Source organism: Coptis chinensis, chromosome 6 (genome assembly GCF_015680905.1).
Source record: "Coptis chinensis isolate HL-2020 chromosome 6, ASM1568090v1, whole genome shotgun sequence".
Classification (NCBI taxonomy): Eukaryota; Viridiplantae; Streptophyta; class Magnoliopsida; order Ranunculales; family Ranunculaceae; genus Coptis; species Coptis chinensis.
This window is the reverse complement of record NC_141461.1, coordinates 58837293-58864183: the sequence shown is the minus strand read 5'-3', so window position 1 is coordinate 58864183 and position 26891 is coordinate 58837293. Positions and strand designations below refer to the sequence as shown.

General features: G+C 43.3%; 3 protein-coding genes across 26 annotated transcripts; 1 reads left to right on the top strand and 2 right to left on the bottom strand.

The window, feature by feature from the left end:
• Positions 1-2192: 2192 nt before the first annotated feature.
• Positions 2193-3919, bottom strand: LOC147493759 (uncharacterized protein At2g39795, mitochondrial-like). Of its 2 annotated transcripts, XM_086566076.1 has the most exons (4): positions 3647-3919; positions 3169-3515; positions 2914-3084; positions 2193-2674 (listed from the first exon to the last, which is right to left on the bottom strand). In XM_086566076.1, exons 1-3 carry the CDS (start codon positions 3863-3865, stop codon positions 2925-2927), a joined length of 726 nt encoding a protein of 241 aa, XP_086422202.1. In that variant the 5' UTR covers positions 3866-3919; the 3' UTR covers positions 2193-2674; positions 2914-2924. The 2 variants fall into 2 exon arrangements, with proteins under 2 accessions (XP_086422202.1, XP_086422201.1); XM_086566075.1 differs by having other exon boundaries at positions 2193-3084.
• Positions 3920-4075: 156 nt separating this feature from the next.
• On the top strand, positions 4076-19281 carry LOC147493758 (CASP-like protein 5B1). The gene is made up of 3 exons (XM_086566077.1): positions 4076-4320; positions 7622-7754; positions 18858-19281. The coding sequence occupies exons 1-3, from the start codon at positions 4190-4192 to the stop codon at positions 19056-19058; spliced, it is 465 nt and encodes a 154-aa protein (XP_086422203.1). The 5' UTR covers positions 4076-4189; the 3' UTR covers positions 19059-19281.
• Positions 19282-19786: 505 nt separating this feature from the next.
• Positions 19787-26891, bottom strand: LOC147493757 (RNA-binding motif protein 25-like). 23 transcript variants are annotated; one of them, XM_086566406.1, is made up of 10 exons: positions 26797-26891; positions 26638-26707; positions 26301-26454; positions 26086-26195; positions 25606-25704; positions 25261-25505; positions 25013-25165; positions 24775-24834; positions 23762-24245; positions 19787-20669 (listed from the first exon to the last, which is right to left on the bottom strand). In XM_086566406.1, exons 5-9 carry the CDS (start codon positions 25607-25609, stop codon positions 24183-24185), a joined length of 525 nt encoding a protein of 174 aa, XP_086422532.1. In that variant the 5' UTR covers positions 25610-25704; positions 26086-26195; positions 26301-26454; positions 26638-26707; positions 26797-26891; the 3' UTR covers positions 19787-20669; positions 23762-24182. The 23 variants fall into 23 exon arrangements, 21 of the variants coding, with proteins under 21 accessions (XP_086422532.1, XP_086422542.1, XP_086422523.1 ...); XM_086566416.1 differs by having other exon boundaries at positions 25261-25526; positions 25649-25704; XM_086566397.1 differs by having other exon boundaries at positions 25649-25704.

The window sequence follows — 26891 nt, the reverse complement described above, 5'->3', positions numbered from 1 at the left end:
TGAAACAAGGAGTCCAGGTCGGCTTGTTTCTTCCTATTGCAGACGAACTCTGCTGCGAACGTCTCAGCTAGCTTGTCGAAGTTGCTGATTGAATCAGGGGTGAGCGTGTAGAATCATTCTAAAGCTCCATCCTTCAGGATGTCTGGAAAAAGTTTGCACTTCAGGTAGTCATACTTTGGGATTGTGATAGTGTGAGGATCCGGGTGAAACGAAGTTACGTCTCGGGCTGGACACGAAGCTACCGCCGTCAAATGGGAACTTTGGTTGGATGAATTCTGAGGGAGGCTGCTTGTCCCTGATTTCAGTGGTGAATGGTGACGCTTTGTACGTCTGGAGTATTTTTGAGCGATCTGGATCGCGTTGGCTTTGTCGTTTGACTTCTCTAACCTTTGGGCAAAGTCTTCTAGTATTTGATTGGTGGTTTTGGTGAGGGTTGTGACCGCGTTGTTCTCTATTGCGTCTGGAGTGCCATTGTTGGTGTTGGAGGTAGCTTGTTCGCGCATCGTTTGGTTTTCTTGTTGCAGGGTGATGAAGGCCTCCTGGAGTGTCTTCATCTGATCTGCTAAAACTTGAAGTGATTGGTCCATGGTGGTTTTTCTTACCAGCTTCGTGGGCTTGAGAAAAGAGTGTGTTCTTTTCTTAAGGAAACGAACCGGCAGACGACACCAATGTAGATGTTTGGTGTTTTGGGGTGAACGACCTGATGTTCTGTTTGATAAGGAATGGCTGCACTCTTCTTAGGACAAGAGTTGCCTATGTATTAAGTTTCTTGGGGTAAACTTGAATCAAGCCTTACGTAGTTCATCTCTCTCTACTTATAGATGTTTGAGCTGACCTTCTTTATTTGTTCCAGGCCATTGTTAAGAGTAGATCCACATTGTGTGCTATCTTGATGATTCGTCATTACTCCTGATGTTACAAAGTAAATGTCTCCTTAATTGGTGCGTTGACTGAACTCCAGGATTGCGCTAGATGATTTGCTTTCATATATGGTTGTAACTGCTGTTTGGGACGACCTGGTTAGGTCATTGGTACGTTCTAATGGCTTGGTATGAGCTGGTGAGGAACGACCTGGTGTGTAGACACGTGCGCTGTAGTGATATGAAATGTAGAATGGAAGATACGTACACCAATAAAAATAAATCATCATTAGTTTGTATATAGATAACAATAAAGTTTTGCTTCATTGATTTTCGTAGTATAACACAATTATTTTTATATAAAACAATAAATATCTAGGTTTCCTGTGGATCTCAGTAATGAAAGCTGTTTAGAGTTTGGATCACTATTTGTGATTTGAATAACAATATAAAATACAAGGTCAACGCAAATTGCATTTTCGTGAAGCCATAAAAAACTTGTGCTTGAGAAAAACAGCAGAAATCATCACGCAATGTTAAAATGTCCTTAGGCTGAGTCCAATAGCTCCCTATCCCTTTAAAAGTAGTGTTAAAGTCAATAAAGTAGAGCTAAAGTCAACAAAATAGAGCTAAAGTCAACATATTTTACTCTCTATTATTATTTTTCTATGTATATATACAAAGGATTTTACTCTCTATCTCTATTTTACTCTCTATATATAGAGAGTAAAATAGAGAGTAAAATAGAGATAGAGAGTAAAATTTGTTGACTTTAGCTCTACTTTTAAAGGGATAGGGAGCCATTGGACTCAGCCAAAGTCCTCAAGACGTCCTCCTTTCACTAGCTAACTTTACCAGAATTTTTTTCTCAATGTGCCAGTAAACCAAGCCCGCAAAAAACTGCACACATTTATCATTCTAACGTTCTGGAAATATATAAAAGGTTGGACCATTTCCGCAAAGATAGTGACTTCTGTTGAAACACACCTAGGCTATTCTACTGCATTAGAAACTAATCACCTATTCGATGGAGATCTCCTTGGATTCAATAACAAATTGAAGGAAGAATATAGGATAATTCATGAGGAGGAAAAAAAGAAAAAATGAGATTTAGATTTGTAAAATTGAGCATGCCATGAGTATGTGCAGAATCAAACTCTCAACATGACACTTGATCATATTCAGATTGGGCTGAGGGTTATCTAATGAACTGACCTGGTCACCTGGTTGAATGAGAAATTAACAAGCAGGTCTGAACTCTCAACTACTTGCTGTTGACATCATCTCTGACGACTAGCGTTTCATCCACAGAGAAATAGAGAAACCAGATGCTAGGGAAAATAGATTAAAAGCTGACGAGTATGAAGTTCGTACAGTTTTGTGCATATAATTAAATTCAAGAAGCAATATATGTATAATCAAATTAAAGAAACAAATAGAAAACAAATTGACTATCAATCATAAGTTCTATAAGGAAGGCATACAGCAGTCTGATGTTGGGCAAAGTTCTGGGTCTTCTTTACTAACAAGATACGATTCTCTTATAATTCTCCATCCCACACATCTTGGAGACTGCTACAGTCATCTTCCACAAAAGATATTTCAACCAAGGCTTTGTTCCCCTTAGTTGTAGACATCCCACCATATCCACAAACCGGTAGAAGATGCAAGTATTGTCCATCGAATTCAATTTAACACTATCCAGAGTGGTATTCGCCCTCCATCTAAGCTGATGGCTCAGCCCAGGCCCCTCCCCTGCTCTGGAAGGGAGCCTTCTTCACCCTCCACCTCCACCTAAGCTGCGCAGGAAAGGCCTGCAAGCAGTAGATTCATAGTGTCTCATTCATTCAGGAATAAGAATAGAATCAGAACAGATGTCATTCGCTTGAGAAAATAAACTAGCGAACAGATCTCATAATGATATAATAACTCTTGTGAGTTTCAAAGGTGTATTCTAGATTGTTACATGTGCTCAACCCACACTACTGAAATAAACTATAAGATAAACGTCAGAAAACATGTAAGCTAACAGTAGCCACGAAATCTGTCATACTCAAAGAAGGTCTATTTCTCAATGAACTCCTTCAGATTCTTCAACCACAACAGATACTCCCTGGTGTCCTTGTCGAGCATGTATTCATACAGGTAGTTAGTCACGCTCGGTTTGATTCCTCTTATCTCAAGATACTTGTTAAACGCCTTTTGCAAATTTTCATCCAGATTCCTTAACAAAAAAGAAACGACATTCAACATAAGAAAAGATGAAAAAGCAAATCTAGTTTGAGACACATGAAAAATGATAGCTTACGTAAAATCAGGCCCTTCATAAGGAATCTCGTTTTCAGGATCATCTGATGGTTTCACAGACATACTATCAATAGCAACCTCATCTGGGAAACCTGTGCAAGCAAACTCCAAACACGGTCCAGTTGGTTTGGAAACAGTTACGACAAGAGGAATGCCGGATTGGGTAGCCTTCATATTACCATCATCAGCATCATCAGGATCTACACCGTCGTCACCACCAGTAACAAGAGTGGGCATCATCACTTGGACTTTGATAGTCTCACTTTGGTATTGTCTTGTTAGCACTAAAATTTGCTGTCCAGGACTATCTTCAATTTTAAATGGGAAGCCATCTGGAATGTTGCTTTCCTATCATACAAGTCAAGAAATTGCTCAAAAACAGTCAATTTCGAAATCACTCCCACGACATTTCTAAAAAACCTGTAAATAAAACAACACATATCGGAAAATATCAAAGAAATATTGAGGGAAAAACTAACCCGGGAGGGATTAGTGGAATCTTGGGTACACTGAATTTCAGATTTTAATATTCCAACTACAGTTTCATCCCAAGGAAGTGTTGCAAACTTTTTATGCTGATGATGATGATTCAGAGTAGATAGATACGAAGGGGCATAATAGTAATTTTTCTTACACCCAATAGCACCAACTACTACTAGTGATCTACGCAAAACTATTCTACAAAAATACAACGCCATTTTTTTTCTTTTCTGTAGCAAAAATTTTAGACTGGTCTTTGCTTCTTTGGGCAAAGAGGTTTTACCGTTTTAGGTAGGGTTTTAAGTCATCACGTGCGATACACGTGTGTTTTCGTTGGGACCGACAAAAATCCTGTCTTCTTTTTTTTTTTCTTTATTTGTCGGGCCCACGTGCCATAAATGAAGTGATGGAGTTTATAGTAATAATATTTTATGTTTTTGTAGTGAAGATCCATTGCTTTTTTTCGCTTTTGGATTGAGTTTGTCTTGAGAAAATATACGTTGAAATGGTAAGAAATTGTTTCTTCTACTAGATAAGAAAACATGAAGAAGATAGTTGGAAGTCCAGGGACTAAGAGTGGACTAGTTTTAAGGATGGGGCAGTTTTTGTTTGCTGCTGCTTCTATAGCTACTATGGCCTCTGCTTCTCGTTTCGCTAACTATACTGCTTTCTGGTATATTCTTTTTTCTTTCTTGCTCTACTTATATATTCTACTCTTGGTGTCAACTAAATGGGGCCATAAGCAAAATGTGCATACGAAATGGTCAATGTTAGTTTTCTAATATCTCAAATGGAGATGTCTGTTCTTCACACAAACAAGTTGAGAAACCATTAAGCTTAATTACTTAATTGAATACATTATTGATACTTGTAAATACCAGCTAGTAGTTACTTATTATTCATTTATTCAGGGTATTAAGTGTTTTTTTTCTTCTATTTTTATGCATATAGAGGCTATTTTGTTGATTCTCTCGTTTTTACATATTGAGTTGAACTATCCTATAAACTTATTCCTACTCAATTATCGTACCTATCTATCCTTTGGGCAATCTAAAATCCACTATTGGTGCAAATTTGCTGGATGACTCTAATGCAACTTGTTCTAGATTGCTACGATTCATCCCAGTCACATTATTTATAAGGTGTAAACAGCCAAAGTGACTATTGCATTTGTGGTAAGTGAATTGGCAACAAGAGCAGGCCATTGCAGTTAGGAAGTTATTATAGTTTGGAGCCCACATGGGCACTTATTGCAACAGATCAAGTGCCCCACCTATGCCTTGGTTAGTACACGCTGTTTAACCAAGCCAACACCAATGTTGCCTCACCTGACAGGTTCTCCTTGTTAGAATTTTGGTCATTCGTGACTTTCTTCACTTAAAGAAACCCATTTAAGCGGTATTATTGCGAGGACCAAGTTGGATAGATTGACTTTAGTCTTTGAACTGGTAAATTAGATAGATTCACATTGTTCTAAGGAAAGATGATCGTCAGAAGAAGGGATTCCACATTCCAGGTATCGTATGCAACACTGATTTGATGAGAAAGTATATAATCATGTATCATAGGATTTTCTTGACTTCATGCTTGAGAAAGTGGGATTCGGGTTGAAATGGATGACATGGATTCATGCGGGAATTATAGTTGGATTAGGTTCTTTCCATGTTCCTTTAAGTAGCATGTTTTGGTCTTTTTGGTTGTTATATTTTTTCCACCCAGATTGCCTGGTTGACCCAACCAATTTTCTGTCCAATTAGAGGCCTAGGCAAATCAGTCAGGCTGCCTAGCACCTGGGGACCTTCTAGGTGGGTGCCTAGGCCGGTTCTTAGAACTTTGTATGTGCATTTCCACAGTGCATTCTCCTTTTACTCAATAAATTGTTGGCTGGGCATTTCTCGACCACGATAATTTTGAAACAAGGCGAACCACTCTCACCGGTTTTGTTTATTACTATGTTACATGGACACGCCATATTTTAAAAATAATCTGTGTCGGATACGTATCCGTGTGTCCGTGTCGGACACAGATGGACACATATTGTATGTAACATACCTCAATTTTTGACATTTCGCCGTGTCCGACACTTCATATCCGTGTCGGATACGGACACACATGTCCGTGTCAATGTAACTTAGGTTTATTGTGGTTATGGAAGCCTTGAGCAAAATTGGCCATCAAGCTTGTGAATACCAATTTGCTAGGTAGACCCAAGATTGTATCAAGAGTTAGCACTATGTGCATTTGTCATCTAAAACTTGCAGACTCAACTTTGGAGAGTGCAAGTTATTTGAAAGTCCTTTGGATAGAGTTGGTCTCCATATACCAAATCATCCTTGCTATATTGAGTATTTATGGGATTAGAGATTCTACTTGCTTCCCTTTATAGCTAAGTACTTGGCGTGTATACACTAAGGGTACTTTTTGTCTTATTTGTCTTTCTTAGGAGCAAACTTCTCTTAGTTTCGGGTCGGTTGACATTGGGTAAGAGCACACTTCAAAATTTTCCAATCCACTACATTCCCATTTGCACATAATTAAAGAGGCTTTTCTTTCAAAATAGCTATGGAAGTATTGAGAAGAAGATGATAAGCTTCGTCGTTCAATAATTCTAGTCAAGTTTTCATAACCTTATGATAGGTGGAACACATGAATTTCTTCTTTCCCCTATGTGATGTGAAGAATTTATGAAGGAGCATATGCAATCAATTCACCATGTTTATAAAAGGGATTTCTTATAAGCGGACCCGATAGAAAATTATAAAGTTTAGGGTAGACATCTGGCTTGATACCATTCAACTTCTGATCTTCCGTAAGAGATTTATGATATACACCATAGTAAAGAAGTTTGCATTGCTGATTATTTGGTAAAACATGGTCGCTTCGTTACTTGGGATGTTACCTTGTTCTGGAATCACAAAGATGAAAAAGTCGTGGTCCTTGAAAATCTTATTGAAGCCATTAAGCTGGTTGGTGATTTATTTAGGGAGGAAACAAGATCCTCGAACATTTATAAGCTTAAGCACAATGGTTAGCTTAAGCTTATTCCCATCACAAGTTAAGATAACTTGGATCAATTGTTGATTGACTACAAGGAGTTGCGGGCCACTTCAATGCTTTACTCTATAACTTCTTTTTTCGTTGAACAGACGCATCACCGAAAATCCTTACAGTGGACATGCTTTGAATGAGAGGTATGGTCGTTCCATATAGGTGTATACTATGTGCAAAAAGGAGGAGGTAAATAGTACATTTCTTTTCTCTTGTTAGCTGGCTAAGGAGATAATGGGATATTTTCAGGCTCATTTTAAGCCATATTGGCCAACTTCTTGTTGGAATTCATAGATATTTTTATTCTGGAATTTTTGTGGTTCAGCACTTCAGCTAGGATACATACATAATACGAGATTCAGTTAAAATCTTTAGTATTATCAATTGGTCAGTCCAAAAGTCTGTATGGATTCACAGATAAAGCATAAAGGGGCATCCTTATTATTCATTTATTCCTAGTATTCACTTCTAGTGATCCTTGATCTCATAACGAAATTAAATGTAAAGTTACAACTTAGCTCATCTATATATCTAAGATGATAGTCATTCCATTTTTGTGATGCGTGGATGAATTATCATGTAGAACTACGCAGAAAGTACTTCACTTTTAGGCTCTGCTTGGTGTGCCCCTAAGTTACTGCAAATTGCTGTAAAACATTTCTGTTTTTTTTTGAGAAAGCTCAATGGAAGTTTTAGTGTTTTGTTGCTTCTCTCTGGCTAGTCCTTTCCTTTCCACCCCTTCAGAAAGTGCCCACATTTGTTTGCTGTTTTTTTTTGTCATACAGCTGATAACGTATCTATATGCCACTTTTCATGTTTTTTTGGATATTCACAGTTTTGGCAAGCAGGATTTAAATTAGTCTTTGAATCAATGCTGCTCTTCTTGAACAACTTTCTGACGGTAACATTTATCTTTTTGCATTTAGTTATTTGATTGCTTCAATGGGGCTTCAAGTACTGTGGAGCTTGGGACTCATGTGCCTTGATATCTATGCTTTGAGGATAGAAAGAGACATTCAGAATCCTGTCCTTGTGAGCTTATTTGTTGTTGGCGACTGGGTATTTTCCTCTCTTAAACTCATTTTCAAAATTCTGCATGCTGTTTTGAACCACGTACATAATGGATTTTCCTTATTATTTACTTGTAGTTTTGTGGCAACCATTATTTGACATTAGTTATTGGTGATCGTTGTAAAGGTGATGATTTTGCTGCAAATATGGATACTAAGAAATGAAAAGAGAAAATGTGAGAGTAGCCTTCAATGGTTATAAAATATTATGTTGCTCGATCATTACCCAAAAGAATTAGTACATTGCATCTTGGGTTAGGAATGTCTCTTGAACAAAGTATTTCTGGATGTCCAGGTTCCAGTGTCTAATATAGTTAGAGGATAAGAACAATGTGAATTAAGGTTAGAAATGACACGGATACACTAATACATGTATGACATGGCCGTAGATAGAATTAGAAGAACATTATTCCATGCTGACGTCTGTGGTGGCTCTTCGTATGTTGAACACTATTTTGCTCTCATCTCACTGGAAAGGTGGTCTTTGTTCCTGCTGTAACTGCAGGAATGCAGGTGCTCTTTTGCATGTTAGGAAGATGCATGTGCATTTGAAGAATGAGCCCCCATTTGACACAATAAATCTCAGGGAAGGGGCGTGAGATCTCAAATTCGTACCATGAAATCACCTTGAGTTCCGCATTTTGTACTATGCAGTGCATCGTGTGCCCTTGAAACACCATGGACTTAGAAAAAAAAAATGAATTTCCACTTTTGATAGATATTTGTATGAACACCTCTTACAACCTCTAATCTTTTATGTCCTAATACTCTCCTCTTCCTCTTTTTCTCCTCTCACTCTTTTTTTTCCCCCTCCTTTTTTTTCTCCACTATTCCTCTTTATACTGCCCTCTCTTCCTTCCTAGCCGTTGATCCCCCCTTTAACCTTTGGTCCATCTTGGCACACCTGTATTTTTAGGTTTCCGCGGCCCCGCTCTCATGCCCCCCGTTCCTCTCTTGTTAAGTTGCCTCCCCTTTGACTCTGTCCGCGTTGTTCTGTCACATGTTGTCGTACGGCTCTTCCACTTTTGCAGAACCGCGGCCTCGATACGGTGCTTCGCTCCCTCCGGTTCTTATGTTACCTCGGGCCAGCAAACATGTCATCTTCATAGCCCAAAACGGGGTTGACACAAATGCCCCCTCTCGGTCCGCGGATCCAATCGGATTCGTGGGCCGAGACTGCCTCGCTGTCAGACCATCACGCTATCTTGTCACCCATCAAACACTCGAATCTTTTCGACCTTTCACGCTTTCTTTGCCGACCCGCGTGTCCCTAGGCACGTGTCCTGCGGCGCATGCCTATCTAGCCCTACCTCCTCGTTTCTCGCGATGCCACGCGTTTGTTCCTCAATGGCCCTCCTTTTCACATGCGCCTCCCTCCTTTTACCATTTTGCCCCTGACTACTCGAATCCCGCCCAAAGCCTTTATTTTGCACTCCTTCCTCTCCTTGACTCCTCACTTCTCACTCTTCAAACTGTCCCTTCAACTCTTGTCTTCTCCAGTTTCTTGCGTTTTCTTGCGTCTCCAAACTATTCCTCACACCTGCCATTTCTTCTCCGGTGAGGTTTCCTTCACATATCTCATTCGCTACGCGCGCGGAACGTCTCCTCGACCCAGGTTTGCGCTCCTCCTCCGTTTCTTTTCCTTGGTAGTGTAAGTAGGTGGGTCGTCATTTTCTTTATCTCTTTATTTTCTTTGTTCTGGTTCTTGCCCATTCAGACAACCATCCCTTTCTTTCTGCTACTCCACCATCTCTCTTGCCCCGCCGCGGATTTATCGGTTCACCCTACTGGTGGTGGTGTCATATCGGCTCCAACCCTGGCGGATCCTCCGCCGCCGGATCTACTAGATCTGTGTCCCCGACCTCCCAATCATCCGACTCTGCGGCGGGATCGGGATCTTCCGGTCCCTCCGTGGATCACCCAGAATCTATTTCCACAGAATCAACCCTTGGGGCTGTTGTTCCATCCACCTCAGGTAGACCTTCTGCACTGCCTCCTCCTCCATCCTACTGCCGCAGACCTAATCTGGCCGCGGTAAGGGCGGCCTACGACATCCCCGAGGATGTAGTCCTGGAACATGTGGTCACCCATTTCCCTCATCTAGTGCCGCCGTGGCCAGGGTTCCTGGTAGCAACCAGGAGGCAAATAGCGGCTGGTCTCTGCTTCCCTTTATCCTTGCTAGATGTTGCAGTATGCAACCATTTCAACATTCCGCCGTGTCAAGGCATCGACAACTTCTGGCGAATCATGTACGCTACCAACTACTACAATACCACGAATACCCCTCGCATTTCCCTTCAAGACGTCATTTCCCACTATTTTATCAAGAAGAGCACCAAGCTCGGGAGCGTGGGGTACCAATCCTTCTGCGTGCGTCCGCAGAAGAAGTTTTTCGTTATCCGCGTCACCTCCTCCGACAAGGCCTGACATCACTATCCCTCATTGCGTGCGGGAACTACCTCTCCGCGCTCTTCCCCGAATCGTCTTTGAGGCACTCCCATTTTATCCGCGCGGTGAGTCGCGTCGAATGCTTTGTTGGTTTCCTTTACTATCATCCCTTGACATATCTCTATCTTCTCTTTTTCAGGTTGGAACCCGGATTCCCACTCCCGGATCTACACCGGTGTCACCTCGGAGATTTTCACCGGACTCTGCGGCCTAGGGGCCGGCCGGTCACGGCGTCCCGGCATCGACCCGACAAAAGAGTCCCTCCTCCGAGATCCATCCCCGAAAAGATATTGGTAAATATCGTGGGCTCTATACCTACGCCCCGCCAAAAGAGGAAACCCAAACCGTCTCCCCAAGAAGCGGAAGGCGAAACCCACCATCATCGGTCCTTTGGGTACACCACCAAGATCTCTCGATCAAGCACTAGCCCATGAACCTCTCCGGCCCGTAAAGCCCTCCGGTGGTTCTTCCACGGTTCCTCTATCGCCCCGATCCTACTCTTCCATAGCTGATTGGGACGACGATTTTGCTCCCCTTGCAGGCACTTCTGACAACATGGACGTCACCAAACTTCAAGTGTGGACGGCGATTCCGATGGCGATCGCCCGCCAATCAGCCCGTCGAGGGCCCCTCCGCTAAGAAGGCCAAGACTACAGCTCCTCTGCCCCTCGCGACCGCCCTCAGGCCTTCATCGCCGCGGTCATCCTCCCGCCGCTCTGGTAAAGAAGCGATCCAGATTGGTCCTTTGGCCGACGGGCCCGCGGAGCTCTGGCATCCTCAATTCAAAGCCAAGGACCGTGATGTCACCACACGTGACTCCGCCTTGGATAACCCAGTAGTGGCTGCGTTCCTCTTCTTCAGCTCCCATCTCCCTAGGGACCAGGTGTACGGGGATTCTGGCTCCTTCGCTTCACCGAAAGCGGCGATCTATCTGGTGGGAACGGGCAATGCGCATCTCGTCTATTTCTTTCCTTTCTTTCCTATTCCTTGTCCTCTAACCTGACTTGTATCTTCAGCTGAGCCTGGACGTGGGCTATGTGATTCGTGGCCTAATCAGTACCCTGGAGGCATTTGACTCTGTGAAAGCCGAGATTCACGGGCCTAATGGGTGGAAAGCAAAATGTGCCCAACTTGAGAAGGGCGGGATGAGGCTCGTCTCGCTACCCCGGACACCACAAGGAGTTCGGTTTTTCGAGGAAGTCTATAAGGATGCGCGTGGCGCCGTGATCTCGGCTTTGAAAAATCGAGGAAGAAGGCCGCCGCCGCCCGCCGACTTGGGAATCGGCCGCCGAAAAGGAGCTGCCGAACACTTCAAGGTCCTTGCCGCCAAAAAGATAGCACGGGGCTGAAGCGGCGGTTGAAGCTCTTATCGCCGCCGGCCGGCGTCTTCTCCTTGACCCATCTCCCGCTGATTTCAACCGATCCCGGCTCCAGTATCCCCGCTCACGAGGCGGAGGCCGCCATCCCTCTGGGGGTGTCTTCTTCCCCTATCGATGTGGATGGATCGGCCGGGACGGATCGGAGAAGGCGGGCTTGCTAACCGATGTTTTCGGGCGAGCCCGATGAAGTCGCGCTAAGTTTTCTTTTGTTTGTTGGCCAAACCATTTGCATTATCGTATCGATATTTTGATACGCCGACTTTTAGTTTCACCCCAGGTTTGGATTTAAGGTACTCCGGCCGGACCCATGATGGGTCCTGGTTCGGTGTTGCTTATGCGCAGGCAAACTCTCAGTAATTTAAGTGTTCATCTTCCGTATTGTGTTGCCGCCCCTCCTTTTTTTTTCTTTTCGTTACTGCCTTGTTTCACCGCGGCGTCTATCTCCGCCCCCTTTGCTTGGGTGCCGTAGGAGGCCGTTGAGTATGCTGGCTGTGGAGATATTGGGGGTAGCTGAGCATGCCCGAGCCACTCAGCTTGCCCCTAAGTTGATTGAGGAGATGTTGAGGGCCGCCGAGTAAGCCCGGGCCACTCAGCGGGCCCTCAAGTTGGCCGTGGAGATGTTGGGGGTAGCCGAGCACGCCCGAGCCACTCAGCTTGCCCCCAAGTTGACTAAGGAGATGTTGAGGACCGCCAAGTAAGCCCGGTCCACTCAGCGGGCCCTCAAGTTGACCGTGGAGATGTTGGGAGTAGCTGAGCACGCCCGCCACCTCGGTTTGCCCCCAAGTTGATTAAGGAGATGTTGAGGGGCCAGTAAGCCGGGCCACTCGGTAGACCCTCAAATTGACCGTGGAGATCTTAGGGGTAGGCTGAGCACGCTGGGCCACTCGGCATTTCGCCCCAAGTTGATTAAAGAGAGGTTGAGGGCCGCCGGAGTTAGCCCCTGCCACCCTGAGCCCCTCAAGTTGGCCGTTGAGATGTTGGGGTAGTGGAGCATGCGGGCCACTCAACTTGCCCCCAAGTTGATTAAGGAGATGTGAGAGAGCCGAGTAAGCCCGAGCCACTTTCCGCGTGCCCCAAGTCCACTACACATTCCATCGTTGATGTAAAACCCCTTATCCGGCCGCTTCGCCTAACACACGCGAACGAATGCACATTCATCGGATGGGAAAAATTGATTATCGCTTTCATTACCCACAATAGCAAATTCAAAATAGCATTACTGAAGCTTGAATGAAGCAAATACAATTTTCTTTAATTGAAAGTACTCATAGTCCAAGTTACTCATGAAATTTTTTCAAAGATCCGGATGTTCCACGGCCGCTTGATGCTCTCCCCTAGGGTAGGGTGAGCCTTTGTAGGTTCGGACGTCCCTCGCTTCCACCACGGTGTAGGATCCTCCCGGTTGGGTCCCAACTTTCGTCTCTCTCTCCTTAGTGGCGTCGGGGTCACTCTCCAAGACCCGATCCCCCACACGGAATGTCCGCGGCTTCACCCGTTTGTTATACTATCTCTGCAACCTGCGGTGATACTCTTCCAAACGGATGCGCGCAGTGTCTCTCTTCTCCTCTGTGAGATTCAGTTCCTCGGCCAGAAGTCTTTTGTTAACTCCCCTCCTCTACGCTTTGGTTTCCGTGCGTCGGGTCACCATCTCTATTGGGATCACTGCCTCCACCCCGTAGGCCATTGAGAAGGGAGATTCCCCTGTAGAAGTCCGTGGCGTAGTGCGATACGCATACGATTACATGATTTAACTCCCGCCAACACCACCCGCGCTCTCTTCAAGCTTTTTCTTTAAATTGTCCATGATCACCTTGTTGGAAGACTCGCGACCATTCCCCTCGGGATTGTATGGGGCTGAAAAACCTTGTTTCACTTTCGATAGGCCGGAGGAAGGCCTTCACTTTTCCCCGTGGAACCGAGTCACGGTTGTTGCGATAATAATAATGCGGCCCAAACCGGCATATTATATTTTTCCCACAAAAACTTTCACTGTTCCTCCTCGACTGGCTGCGAAAGCCACGCCTCAACCCATTTAAGTAAAATAGTCGATTCGCGGCTAGCATAAACCTCCGCTACATCGCGGCCATGGGACGAGGGTCCGACAATATCCAACGCCCACATAGCGAATGGCAAGTGGTCAAGACCTTGTGGCAACGGTTCGCAGAAAGTGAGTGTATCGGGCGCAAAGATTTGGCATTTCCGGCATCTCTTGGCATACTCAATCGCATCTCACTTCATGTGGGGCTGGAAGTATCCCTGAGATAGCAACCGATGAGCCGTTGTCCTCCCTGCCGAGTGGCTTCCACCTCGCCGTGAACTTTTCCCTAACACCTCTTTACTTTCTTTGCGGTCCTGTGCATCTCAGAGTGGTCGGCTGACGTCTTTCGATCTAACTCCTTCCACGCCGAATGTACCTTCTTGACCTCTGTTCCATTCTCCTTTTCTGATCCTTGTCCCCGGTATCTATCCCCGACAAGTAACGCTTGATATGTTCCATCGACCACCCCTGCTCTTGCTCGGTGGTTAGGCACACGTCTTCGTCCTCCGCGGTGCTTGGTATGCTTAGCACCCGGATTTCGATAGACCTCCTCCGTCCGGGAAGAAGATCTGCGCCACGTAAAGCTGGCGTCGGCATGCCTATTCTCTCCCCTACCTAGATGGGCAAAGCTAATTTTCTCAAACTTTTTGCCGCTTCTCGCGCACCACCTCTAGATATTTTGCCATCCGAGGGCACCGTGCCGCCAAATCCCCGTTAACTTGACATACTACCAAATTCGAACCAATACACCGCGGAGCTCCCCGCGACACCCAAATCCCCGGCGGATCCATCCTCGCTATTATCGCCTCATACTTTCGGACTTCGTTGTTCGACGCCACGAATCCGGTTTCATTGATACAACTCAGCGAGTGTTCTCGGCGTGACCCCACCTGATTCCGTTCCGTTCCAAGATCCGTGGTTGATCCATCCGCAAATACCCTCCAACCATTTCGCGATGTCCCACGGATCCAAGGGGTCGTGATTTTGGTCTGTCTCTTGTTCCATCACCATCTCTTCCCCCCAGGTGGGGTCTTCGGCCGGGAATTCAGCCAGGAATTCAGCCATTGCCTGAGTCTTTTCTGCGGTTCTAGCTTGGTACTCGATCTCATAAGAGCTGAGCAGCACGACTCACTTTAACATTCTTCCTGATTTCTCGGCCTTCAACGCCTGCTTGAGTGGCAAATTAGTCACCACCACCACCACCACCGAATGAGCGTCGAAGTATGGTTTTAACTTTAGTGCTGAGAAGACCAATGCCAGGGCATACTTTTCGATCCTACTGTACCTAGTTTTCGCATCCAAAGATGGTTTTGCTTTGGAAGTACACCGGCCGGTCTCGCGCTTTCCCCACTATCCTTATCAAGATCGAACTAATCGCGACACTCAAAACCCCAAATACAAAGTACGAGCTTTTCTCCCCGCCTCGGCGCGACAAGATCGGAGCCGCCCAAATATCCTTTCAATTCTGGAATGCCCTTTCACATGCCTCGATTCGGTGGAAGTAAACATCCTCTTTAACAATAGATACAAGGGCCGACACTTGTCGAAAGACTTGGATATGAACCTATTGAGAGTCGTGACCCTACCTGCGAGCCTCTGAACTTCCTTCACATTCTGCGGTGATGGCATCTCTATCAACACCCTAATCTGATCCGGGTTCGCTTTTATGCCGCGGTATGTGACTATATACCCCAGGAATTTCCCGGACGTCACCCCAAACGTGCATTTCTCACGGGTTCAAGATTAGCTTGGGTCTTCGCAATATGGCTTAACGCGTCTCTTTCAACCCTCCAAATGTTCCTCTTCGGTTATATTTTTCTCTACCATGTCATCTATATAAATTTCCATCTTCTCCCTGATTTTATCCTCAAACATCTTCTCTCCCACTCTCTGAAACGTGGCCCCCGCATTCTTCAGACCAAAAGGCATCCGGGTGTAGCAGTATGTCCCCCCTTCCACTATGAACGTTGTCTTTTCTTGGTCAGGGCCATACATCACCACCTGATTGTAGCCCATTGACGCGTCCATAAATGAAAAGAACTTATATTCCGCGGTATTGGGTAACAATCCTTTGGGCATTCCTTGTTGACATCTGTAAAATCAACGCACATTCTTACTTTCCCGTTCTTTTTAGGCACGGCTACCACATTGGACAACCATTCGGTGAACTTGCTTTCGCGGATGATACCTGCATTTCTCAACTTCTGTACCTCCTCTCTAATTCCCTGTGCATACTGCGGCCTGACACTTCTCAGTTTCTGCTAGATCGGGCGGGCGCCATCTCGCATGTGCAATCTGTGGCATGCAAACTCTGGATCCAACCCTACCAACTCCTCGATCGACCATGCAAAACATCATCGTCGCGCGCATTCGGCAAAGGCATCGGTTTTCCTCTCCACTCCTGCCGCCAACCGGCTCCAATGTTCACGAACTTCTCCTCCTCCGCTATTCCAATGTTTACCACCCCAACCTCATCTATCGTCTTGCCCTCGATGGACGGCCTCTTCTCTTCGGCCGCGATCTGTAATTGCTATGCCGGACCGTCCCCTGCCTCCGGTGCTCCCTTTCTAGGTGCGCGTACCAGACCCTTCGCCGCCACCTGGTGTAGGTTCTGTGCCGCGACCTGATCAACCCTTATCTCGTACATTCCTCCATTCGTTGGGAACCGGATCACCTGGTAATACGTAGAAGGAACTGCCCTCATCTCATGAATCCATTTTCTTTCCAGGATCGCGTTGTATTGTGAGTTAGTATCCACCACCATAAACTTGGTGAAAATGGTCACCGCCCCCTGATGTCACCGGCGATACTAAGCTCCCCATCGGCATATCATGCCGCCGTTGAACCCGAACAAATTAGTCAGCGGAGGCTTCATCCGCTCCTTTTCTATTCCCATCTCTTCCGGTGCACCTGAAACGGCAAATCTAATCGAACTTCCGCGATCTATCAACACCCTCTTCTTCACCATGTAATTTTCATTGCTACGGTAACCACTAGGGCATCTTGTGGCGAGCTCATCGACTCGGATCTTTTCTAAAAACTCTACCCGGTCACTCCTCTACTACTTACTCGAACTGCCGGACCGCTCCTTGACCGTTTATCTCATTGGAGTTTGGTGGTCCTTCTCACCTTATCCCGGTGAGCGTTCCTCCCCAGCGTTTCTCCGCTGAATATTACATTTATCGTGCCCAGGATTCTTGTTGCAGTCGGGACCCTCTCGATCGGCTGAGCTTCTTTGACATGTTCTTTCAACTATCCTCTCCCAATCATTCTTTCTATCAACCACTGTAAAGCAAAGCATTCGTTGGTAGCATAATTCCTAACCTGATGGTATACACAAAACGGCTTTCCTTCTATCTCCTTTGCCGAGCTCCGTGGCTCTTCGTAGTGCCGCTGTCCCTTGATCAGAGGCAAGATCTCCTCCAACAACTTGTTCAGCGGTGTCAAATCTATCTCGCGATACGGTTTTCTTTCCCTGTACTCCCGTCGAGCCTGGTCTCTGCCCCTCTCTGTTCTCGGTATCTCCCTCTCGTAATTTCCTCTGTCCCTAGCCGCGGTCCTATTCTTGTCTCTTCTGTCCTCCGCGGCCACGACATGTATTGACTTGTCAGGCTTTTTGTGTTCCTTGCTGTTCCTCCGCAGAATGTCCTCATACCTGATGTAACGTTCCACTTTCAAGTATAAAGCGTGTAGGGTGGTAACTTCAATCTTGGACACGGATTCATGTACTTGTGTCCCCTGCTTTAACCCGTGCTGGAACGCTATGACCGCGATGCATTCATCCAAATTCTCCACCCTCAGCGTTTCTTCCTTGAACCTGCACAGGAAGTCCCTGAGTGTCTCGGCGGACTTCTGCTTGACATTAAAAAGGTCCGCTACGTCGACCACTCTCTTCTTCTGATGGATGAAGTGATTCACAAAGGCTTGTTCCAACTCCTCGAACCTCTTAATACTCCGCGATGCCAACTGATAATACCAATAAGATGCTCATCCCTTCAGGCTGGCAGGGAACATCATGCACCGGAGACCGTCGTACTTCGCCTCTTGCCACAACGGCATCTGCTGCCTAAAATGATACAAATGGTCAGCCGGGTCTCCTTTCCCGTCGTACCTTTCAAAACCGCGGCTGCGTGAATCTCTTGGGTACCTCCGCATTCCGGACCGAGTCACCCGGAGGATTGCGTGCGCTATCCACCACCTTTTGGCGCGCCAGTGTTTTTCCCCTGCTCCACCGCGGTTGGTTTCTCGGTCTCTTTCAATCATTTCTTTCACCATTTCCATGGTAATGCCTCCACCCGGTTAGCCTTTAACGCCGCACGAGCCCCCTCACTTTACACCTCCATTTCACTTCTGGGCGGGCTGTGTTTCCGCTCCCCACGGGTGTCTTCCCTTTCTCCTCAGCCATCATTTTCTTCCCTAAGCCCGCCTATCTCCTCTTGAAGTAACACGTTTGCCTCGGCCCTTTGAATCTTCGACTTCCTCTTCCCCACCTCTATGTTTTCCCACTACTAGTCTGCGTTCATGCGGCCTCCTCCTCCCTCGTCAGCCTTCCTCTACCTCGTCCTCTCTTAGCTGGAGCCATGCTTGGCAACTTCCCGAATCGTGGACCTACCTCGTCCCCACAGACGGCGCCAAATGTATGAACACCTCTTACAACCTCTAATCTTCTATGTCCTAATACTCTCCTCTTCCTCTTTTTCTCCTCTCACTCTTTTTTTTCCCCCCCGTTTCTTTTCTCCACTGTTCTTCTTTATACTGCCCTCTCTTCCTTCCTAGCCATTGATTCCCCTTTATCCTTTGGTCCATCTTGGCACGCCTGCATTTTTAGGTTTCCGCGGCCCCGCTCTCATGCCCCCCGTTCCTCTCTTGTTAAGCTGCCTCCCCTTTGACTCTGTCCGCGTTGTTCTGTCACATGCTGTCGTACGGCCCTTCCACTTTTGCAGAACTGCGGCCCCGATACGGTGCTTCGCTCCCTCCGGTTCTTATGTTACCTTGGGCCGGCAGACATGTCATCTTCATAGCCCAAAACGGGGTTGACACAATATTCCAGCGAATTTTGATTGTTATTGAAGCCTGTAGGTTTATGTATCTTTTTTCTATTTCTAATGATTATAATAATAGCGGTAGTAGTAGGAACACAAATCACTAATTGTTGTGCTAATGTTATAATAGTGGTAGTAGTAGGAACACAAATCACTAATTGTTGTGTTAATGTTATAAAGTGCAGGTGACTGCAACTCTATCATTGGCAGCAGCATGCTCTTCAGCTGGAGTGACGGTTTTGTTTACAAGAGATTTGGACTACTGCAGATTACTACCCCACCACCCATGCAACAAGTTCCAAATTTCGATAGGTTTATCCTTCGTTTCCTGGTTTCTCATGGCCATATCTTCCTATGTTATGTTTTGGCTCCTTGCCTCAGTTTAAATGGCTCTCTCTCTCTCTCGCCACCCTGAACAGAAAGACAGAAAAAAGAGTTCTACACTGTAATAGATTGTTTAATTTATGTTGTGCTTTTTGTATGAGGGCTGAGATGCCTTATTTTCTAATAGAAATGTATTTTCCAGTACATGCTACAAATGCATTTGTAAATGGTGTATTTTGGTATGACCCATACATTTTGAGCTGAATCAGTATCCTATCTCCGATGTTTCTTTTTGTAGGGTCAACCCCGTGTTCATTAATCCGACCTTGGTAAGTGGTGACTAACGAAATATAAATGAGGTGACTTAATTGTAAATAAGTATCCATTTATATCAATTTAGCTTAGTTTTGTTGGATTTAAGCATGGGCACATGGCCACCTGCAATCGAGGTTTGATTACAGTACCGACAGATTATAACTAACAGGATCAAGCCATTATTTACCATACATTTATTTTGTTTTGTGTAAACACTACTCCGTCACTGTTAACTGTTAACTAGGGGGAAATGTTAAAGATTTTCTTCTCCTACAGTTACAGGTTCATTTCCATTCTCTCCCTCCCATTTATGTATAGTTTAATAGTTGTCACTTGTCAGAGCTCCAAGATACACTGACTTGGAGTTTAGAATCACCTGGGATTAGCATGCTGAGAATGATACTAAATATTGGGCAAGAAATGTGTTGTGAAAGAGTCTAGCTAGCCAAATTATTTGTCAACCAAATATTTGCCATTATAGGAATATAGTTGTTTGTCTCAGATCCAATTGATTGTGTTACTCAGATTCTCTTCTGGGTTTGTTAACTCTAATTCTCACAGGTTCAAAATAGCGGATCCCGATCCCAACCCTTAAGAGGGACAATTTGCCCGGAACAACATGAAAATGCAGCATTGATAGTGCAACGTCTGCCTACTTAAATGGCATACAAACACATCAGAAATTGAGGTTAAGGAATCTATTTCTTTTCCACGAAACAAACATACCCTCAAAATTTGCTGCATCACACATGGACTGCCACTGCTGCAACCACGAGTTCAGCAACTTATAGAGATTGCACTTCGTAGTTCGAACCTTATTTACTCCATGTCTCCAAGTCCCTCTCGAGTCTCCAGCGTTAGTTCTGCAGATTGTCCAGCTGGTCCTCTACCATGTACTCCATCCAAGGCTAACTTCAGGAGTTCAGGTGGTGGTTTCCAAACTTGGACAGACATAGGTATTGAACTATTACAACCCAACTGAATATTAAACTATACTAATTCCGCCATGATATGAGAATGGTGAATTAGACTCCTCGGACAATAACCCAACTTAAAGAAACAAAAGGACTGCTTGGGGACTTCGATCTCCTCCAAAGACTCGTCGGAATCCAAGACACTTCAGTGCATCCTCCACTGAACATGCAAACCACACTCCGACAATCAGAACACACTACAATCTTTTCAATTCCAAGCTGGCTGCAATACTTTGTCCAATCCGGATTTTAGCTCTTGCAGGTCTGATTCTTCTAAAGACCTTGCACTGAGTGGCTTGCTTCCTGCAAATATTATCTTGTCATTCCACTTCTTTAGGGTAAAACCAATCCCTGCCTTGTTTGTGACATACTCAAAACCTCCACCTGTTGCAAGCATGAAGGTTAATGGGTGGCGCTATAGAAAGGATGGAATTATCCGTTTGGGCTAGGATGTCTGAGATGTTTGGGGGTTTGTAACTTCGGTCAAAGGTTTGATTATTTCCATCCAACCAATAAAGTAAGCAACATTAGCTAGAACAGTTAAATACTAATATTATGACCACCGGTAAGTAACCAACAAGGAATACAATAACTAGAAGCTCTTAATTTAATGTAACATTCTTCCACCATTTGGAAGCAGCCCTCCTAGCCTTTGCATGCAAAAAATAACTATTAGGAAAAGACTTGCATTTTAAAAGCTTAACCCAGAATAAGTTTCTTTCAGAGATGAGCTTTCAACAAAATTTTGATATCAAGGTCATACTTTGAGCATAAGTATGCTTGAAACCACATCGTCCATTACTCTTCTTATCACAGCACCTAATCCAATTTTAAAGATAAATTTTATTATGGTCATTATGGTTAGTACCCCACCAGAAATTAGAGATAAGAATATCAAGATCATGACAGAAGGTTTTTGTAAAAAGATCAGTTTGCATATTCTAAGTAGGTATAGCACAAACAACACTCTTAATAAGAGTTCCTCTTCCTGCCTTAAAAAGAAGTTTGTTCTTTCAAGAGTTAATCTTATAAGTAACACTCTTAAGGATCTTAGAAGTACCGATCTGGTTCAGTTTCATTGGATTGAAAGTTACACCTATATAAGTATTGTTAGAATTACTAAAGGGTATCCTAAGAATTCTATAATCAATTTTCTATGTCTAGCATGCAATTTATGACTAAAAATTAAAGAAGATTTATGAAAGTTAATTTTCTGAGCTGACATATTAAAATAGTTATTTAAACACTGTAAAATATTATGAGCTTCTATAAGATTAGCTCTTAAGAAAATGAAGCAATCATCAGCAATCATAAGGTGAGTTATTGGGGCAGCATTCCTGGAGATACAAACACCATGTACCTGTATGGTACTCTGAAGATGAGCAATATTTCTTGACAAAAACTTAGTGCAAATGATTAAAAGAAAGGTTGGGGGGTAAAGGGTCACCTTGGCTTATCCCCCTAGAAGCACTAAACTTACCAAAAGGAGAGCCATTCAAATTAAAAATTAATAGAAAAGGATGTAGTAGTTAAGCAAACATCAATCCAATCTTGACAGAAACTAACTGCTTCAAATTTTTAAACAGAAAGGACCATTTAATATGATCAAAGGCTCTAGGCATATCTAACTTAATAGCCAAAAAACCATGAATACCTTTCATTTTCTTAAGTTTTTTGCAAAATCTCTTTAAGTATAATAGCATTATCAGTAATTTGTCTATTCTTAACAAAGGCAGACTGTAAAGGTGAAATGATTTTGACTAACGAAGGCTTAAGACTATTTGCTAATATTGTAGATATAATTCTCCAACTAATGCTATTACATAAACTAATATGTCTAAAATTCTTAACCTGATTAAGGTTAGGAATCTTAGGAATCAAATTGATATTAGTATGATTCCAGAATGAAGCAAAGAATTAGTATGACAAACAAAAAATATGTGTTGGACTTACGAGGCCACATTTCTAAGCCACCTTTCACATAGTCTTCATGCACTCACCTATTAGTACTACCAAATCATATCACGTAAAGAATTTTTCAACATAAAGATTTCAAACGAGCAGATGAGAATGAGGAACAAGAATGCCTTTATTTAAGCAAGCATAGAATTGATATATCATTCGAATTCACACAAGACACAGGAAATACTAAGAACCGAGCAGGAAGATCACACCATTTTATCAATCTGCAGAACTCTAAGACTATGCATCAATCAAGTAGAGGCAAACAAAATAACAAAGAGCCAATGCGAAACATAACTGACAAATTTATAGTTGTACATTTGAACATTATACAACTTTTACTAGCAAACAAACATGACCTAGTAAGAAATAAAAATCATCATTATTCCTTGTCCAAAGAATCCAATGAAGGTTTTCAACAATATTTGTATTTGATCACAGAAGAACGAGAGCATAAACTAATCAGGCACAAACTTCTTACTGTGAACACACTAAACAATGACAAGCAGAAGCCAAGTTCTCCAGTTCAACCTCACATGACAATCTCAGGCTTCAAAATACTACATTTGATCGCCTTATGGGGCAGAACGACACCTCCATTGCTGTAAATTTCATCACAAACATGGACATCTTTGCCGAGGATGGACATATTCTCAACACGTGCCCACTGCCCAACTGTACAGTGCCACCCAATGATGCTGCTCTAGATACATGCATGCTTTTTTATACGAACACCACGCATGACAGTACACCTTGAAAGTCTCACTCCTGGTTCAACAAGTTATGCTCGCTCGGGCTTTTGCCTATCTTTCCTTTTGCTTTGGACGAGGATTCTTCCCATCCAGCCACCTAGGCAAGGAAGCCTATCCAGCCTCAGATGCGTCTCATGAGTCTAAGACTATAGAACTTACTTGATACCTAGATATCTAGCTACTAGGAACAGCCTAGCTAGTCAGATACAAAGGAAAGAGCAGATAAAACAACGGATAAGTAGAAGCGGAAACCTATTATACTAGATATGCGTTGCTGTTCTTGGAGTCTAAGACTTCTAACTCTTTAGCCTCATTGGACTCAAGGACATATCAAATATTAACTCAATGATCGGGGCCACATAGTGCAAAATGCACTTTGGTGAACCTTGCACCTTCCCTTCCGTTCGTCATCTGACTTAGAAAGAATCCCCTCCTGGGATTCAAAGAAAACCAGAGCAACGATTTTAACTCGGTAAAGAAAAAGGTTTTTGTTCATTCCAGGCACAAGAACTGGACTCAATTCGGGTTTAGCTACAATGCATACTAGCTAAGCTAACTAAAAGAGCAGTTACCGAATGCTAGAATAATAACGTTTGTATGCAAAGTGGGTAAAGTCCATCATCAAGAGCATTAAAAAGAGGGAAAGACAAGCCCAAACTTGTGTGTGTGTGTGTGTGTTTAACAATTTGCAGCAGAAACTGTATTTAATAAAAAACAACATATGAAAATAAGTAAATAACATCATATGAATGTTCCTCGTACCTTGTCGTACACTGCCCAGTTTATCTCATATGAGAACAGCTCCTCCTTTGTCTTAGGAATCATGTCAATCAACTACTTTGCATCCAAAAGTTTTTTGTTATCTTGTGTCTTAACACGTTCACGCTCCCTGTCACGGTCAGTTATCTTCTCCTTGTAGTCATCCCTCGGACGATGTCTGGCCTCATCATTTCAGCTTCATTTCGTTCTTCTTTTGGTTTAACATTTGAAATGCACTTGGCAAACTCCGCTGCCACAGCCAAATCAGGTGGTGGTGTCCTGGAACTGGGAGTTTGGACATCTTGCAGTTCCTCCATTGAGTAATCAATAGGAACCAAGGGCCTCACTTTCTTGTCTTTATCCCCATCATCTTCATCTTCTTCATGGAATATAGAAGGTACAGCCGTTCGTTTACCTGAACCCACTAGACCGAATCCCAGTTTCTTAGTAGGAGCATTACTACTCTGCCTGTTATCTGGTAAAGGAACTGGCAAGACAGTTGAATCATCCCCAACGCTGCTTTTTAATATCACATCATCTGTGAAAAGTAAAGTTGAGATTATAAAACAGATAAGAAAAACAAAAGAGCAAGGAACGTAGAGCAAATAAAATAATTAAGGTACTGTAACTAACCTGAATGATTCGTAACTCCAGAGACGCTCTCATAAGACTGTTCAGCAACAACACTGGATCTAAAATCAGCAGTAGCTTCTTCTAGCAATGCTGATTTTTCATCTCCGTTACACTGTTCTACGCACATTTACTGCAGCATACTATACATATTCCACTCCCTTCTCAAACTTTGACCGGTTATCAATTGGAACTCATGCATCACATAACAAAGAAAAATCAGAACAAAACCATGAAAGACCAACAATACAGTTGAAATAAAAGTCCCCCTACTTATTCAAATAAATGAGTCAAGCCAGACTACGATTCTTGGAGACTGAATGAGAGGGAGGAAATAAAGAAATCAAATTGAAGATGGATCACTGTTTACAGTACGAGGCACTGACCTTTTTCGAGTCTAGATGAAAATTGACACGACTTGGAGATGCATAGACAGTCTTTACAACCTGCAGTATATAAAACAAGATCATTTGCATGCTGAAATCTTGCTGGTCAACAGGCAACTAAGTACTTAATGGATACTGCATTATTCTTGAAGGATAATTCCCTAGCCCATGTGTATAGCATAAAATAATACAGCACAATGTAACATAGAAAGTAAAACCAATAAATAGTCCAGCCTACCACCAACTCTTGCCCATCAACGTTAAATTTACTTCGCATGCGTAATGCACGAAGAAGACCTTCGGCGGACTCAAACTCACAAAACCCAAAGCCTCTTGGAGTTTCATTGCTTGGATCTTGGGCACGTTTCCAACTCTTTACAAGTCCACAAAGCTACACGAGAAATAGAAACAATAATATTTAACGGAAAAAATCTTCATTACATCCGGAGACATAAAATAAAATAAAATAAAAAAGTAAACACCTACCCTGAGAAGAGTGAGTATAAAGTCATTTTCTACAATTGAAGCTATCTTGCCAACATAGACCGTAGTTTGTGGTTTCTTTGTTGGAGCAACAATAGGAATGACAGGCCTGACAACAGGAGGGACTCCATAAATCCCTGGAATAGGAGGGCGGACCAGTGGCTGAAGCATACCAATTGCTCCAGGCATACGAGGTGGATAGGCAGGGCGAACCATAGGCGTATAAGTAGTAGGATAGCGGGGTATTCCTACACCAATTCAAATAAAATCTAGCAAACTTGTCAGAAAAAGGCTAATAAAACCAAGTAATAGAGTCTCAAAACAATTCTGAAAGGAAAATATTTTTACCCATAAAGTAAAGTACTTAAAGTAAATAACTTGATGGTGTTACCACAATATAACCATATCAGCAAAGGCATGGAAACTAGCACCAGATGCATAGACAACCTGAAGCGACATGGAGAAAATAGCATCTAAAATAGGTGTACTACTTCAACATATCAAATTGTACCAATAACAACTACCTCACAGTCAAGTATTAAAATTCATCACCATCATATTAAAATTCCATGTATTCAATCTTTCAATTGCTATAAACTAAGAGATAGGAGTTTGTCAATATGCAATTTAAGAAGAGAGAAAAGATTACTTGATTGAGGCGTAAGCTATAAGAGAAATTCTCTTATTTTGTCCTTCAGTTCTAGTTCTAACTTTATTTTCCAAAAATAATATTCTTTTTTTTTTGCTTGATAATATGATAACTCCTCAACTTATCATTATTTGTTTCTAAAGGGATAGAGATCAAAAGACTTAAGCTGCTATATTCACCAGGCCTAGCATCTAGTTGGTCATGGCCCATAACATATCAAGGTGCGTACACACCCTCCACACAGTTGCAACAAACCAGAAGAAACGTGAGTCGCAGTATCAAAGAAGCACTGCAAGATTCAAAATCTAAATCAGTTCTTTCAACATTGGTTCACTAATTGAGACAAACTGAAATCTTAATGTCTAATGCAAAAGGAAGCAAGCGTAGAACCAACCTTGCAACAACTTTAGCTAAGATCAGCAGGTCATCTACTAGATGAAATTCCATGTCCCTTTAACCCACCCCCACATTACAAGAGGACTCTCATGAGCAAGTCAACCAATTTGCAACCTCCACTCCAGATTGCCAACAAGAAAACAATAGCAGACCTGCCATTCAAAACATTCAGGTGACATAGCGTACTATATACAAAATAATTTTATGTTTTCAGACAATGCTCTACTGTCGCAGACTATATACAAAATAGTATGTATCATCTAGATTGTTACTTTCCCGAATGAACTTTGATATACAAGGCTGCGGCATGTATAAAGCTGTCAGAATCTATTTACCTTTTGGAGGACTATCTAGTGCCCATGCAATGCCCTCATCCCACTCTGGAGTAGGACCTGTTGAAACAACCTGAAAAGTGAAAACAGACAATGAGTTTTATAAATGTTACATGTACTGCAAGCATATAAATTAGTTTAATTCACTATAAGGTGCCATACCTTTGATATACAAGTCTTTATGAAGTAGTCACCTTTCTCTCTCCTCCTTTATCCGGGCTTGCGACCGGCAATGCAAATTCTTGATTAGTTGCATT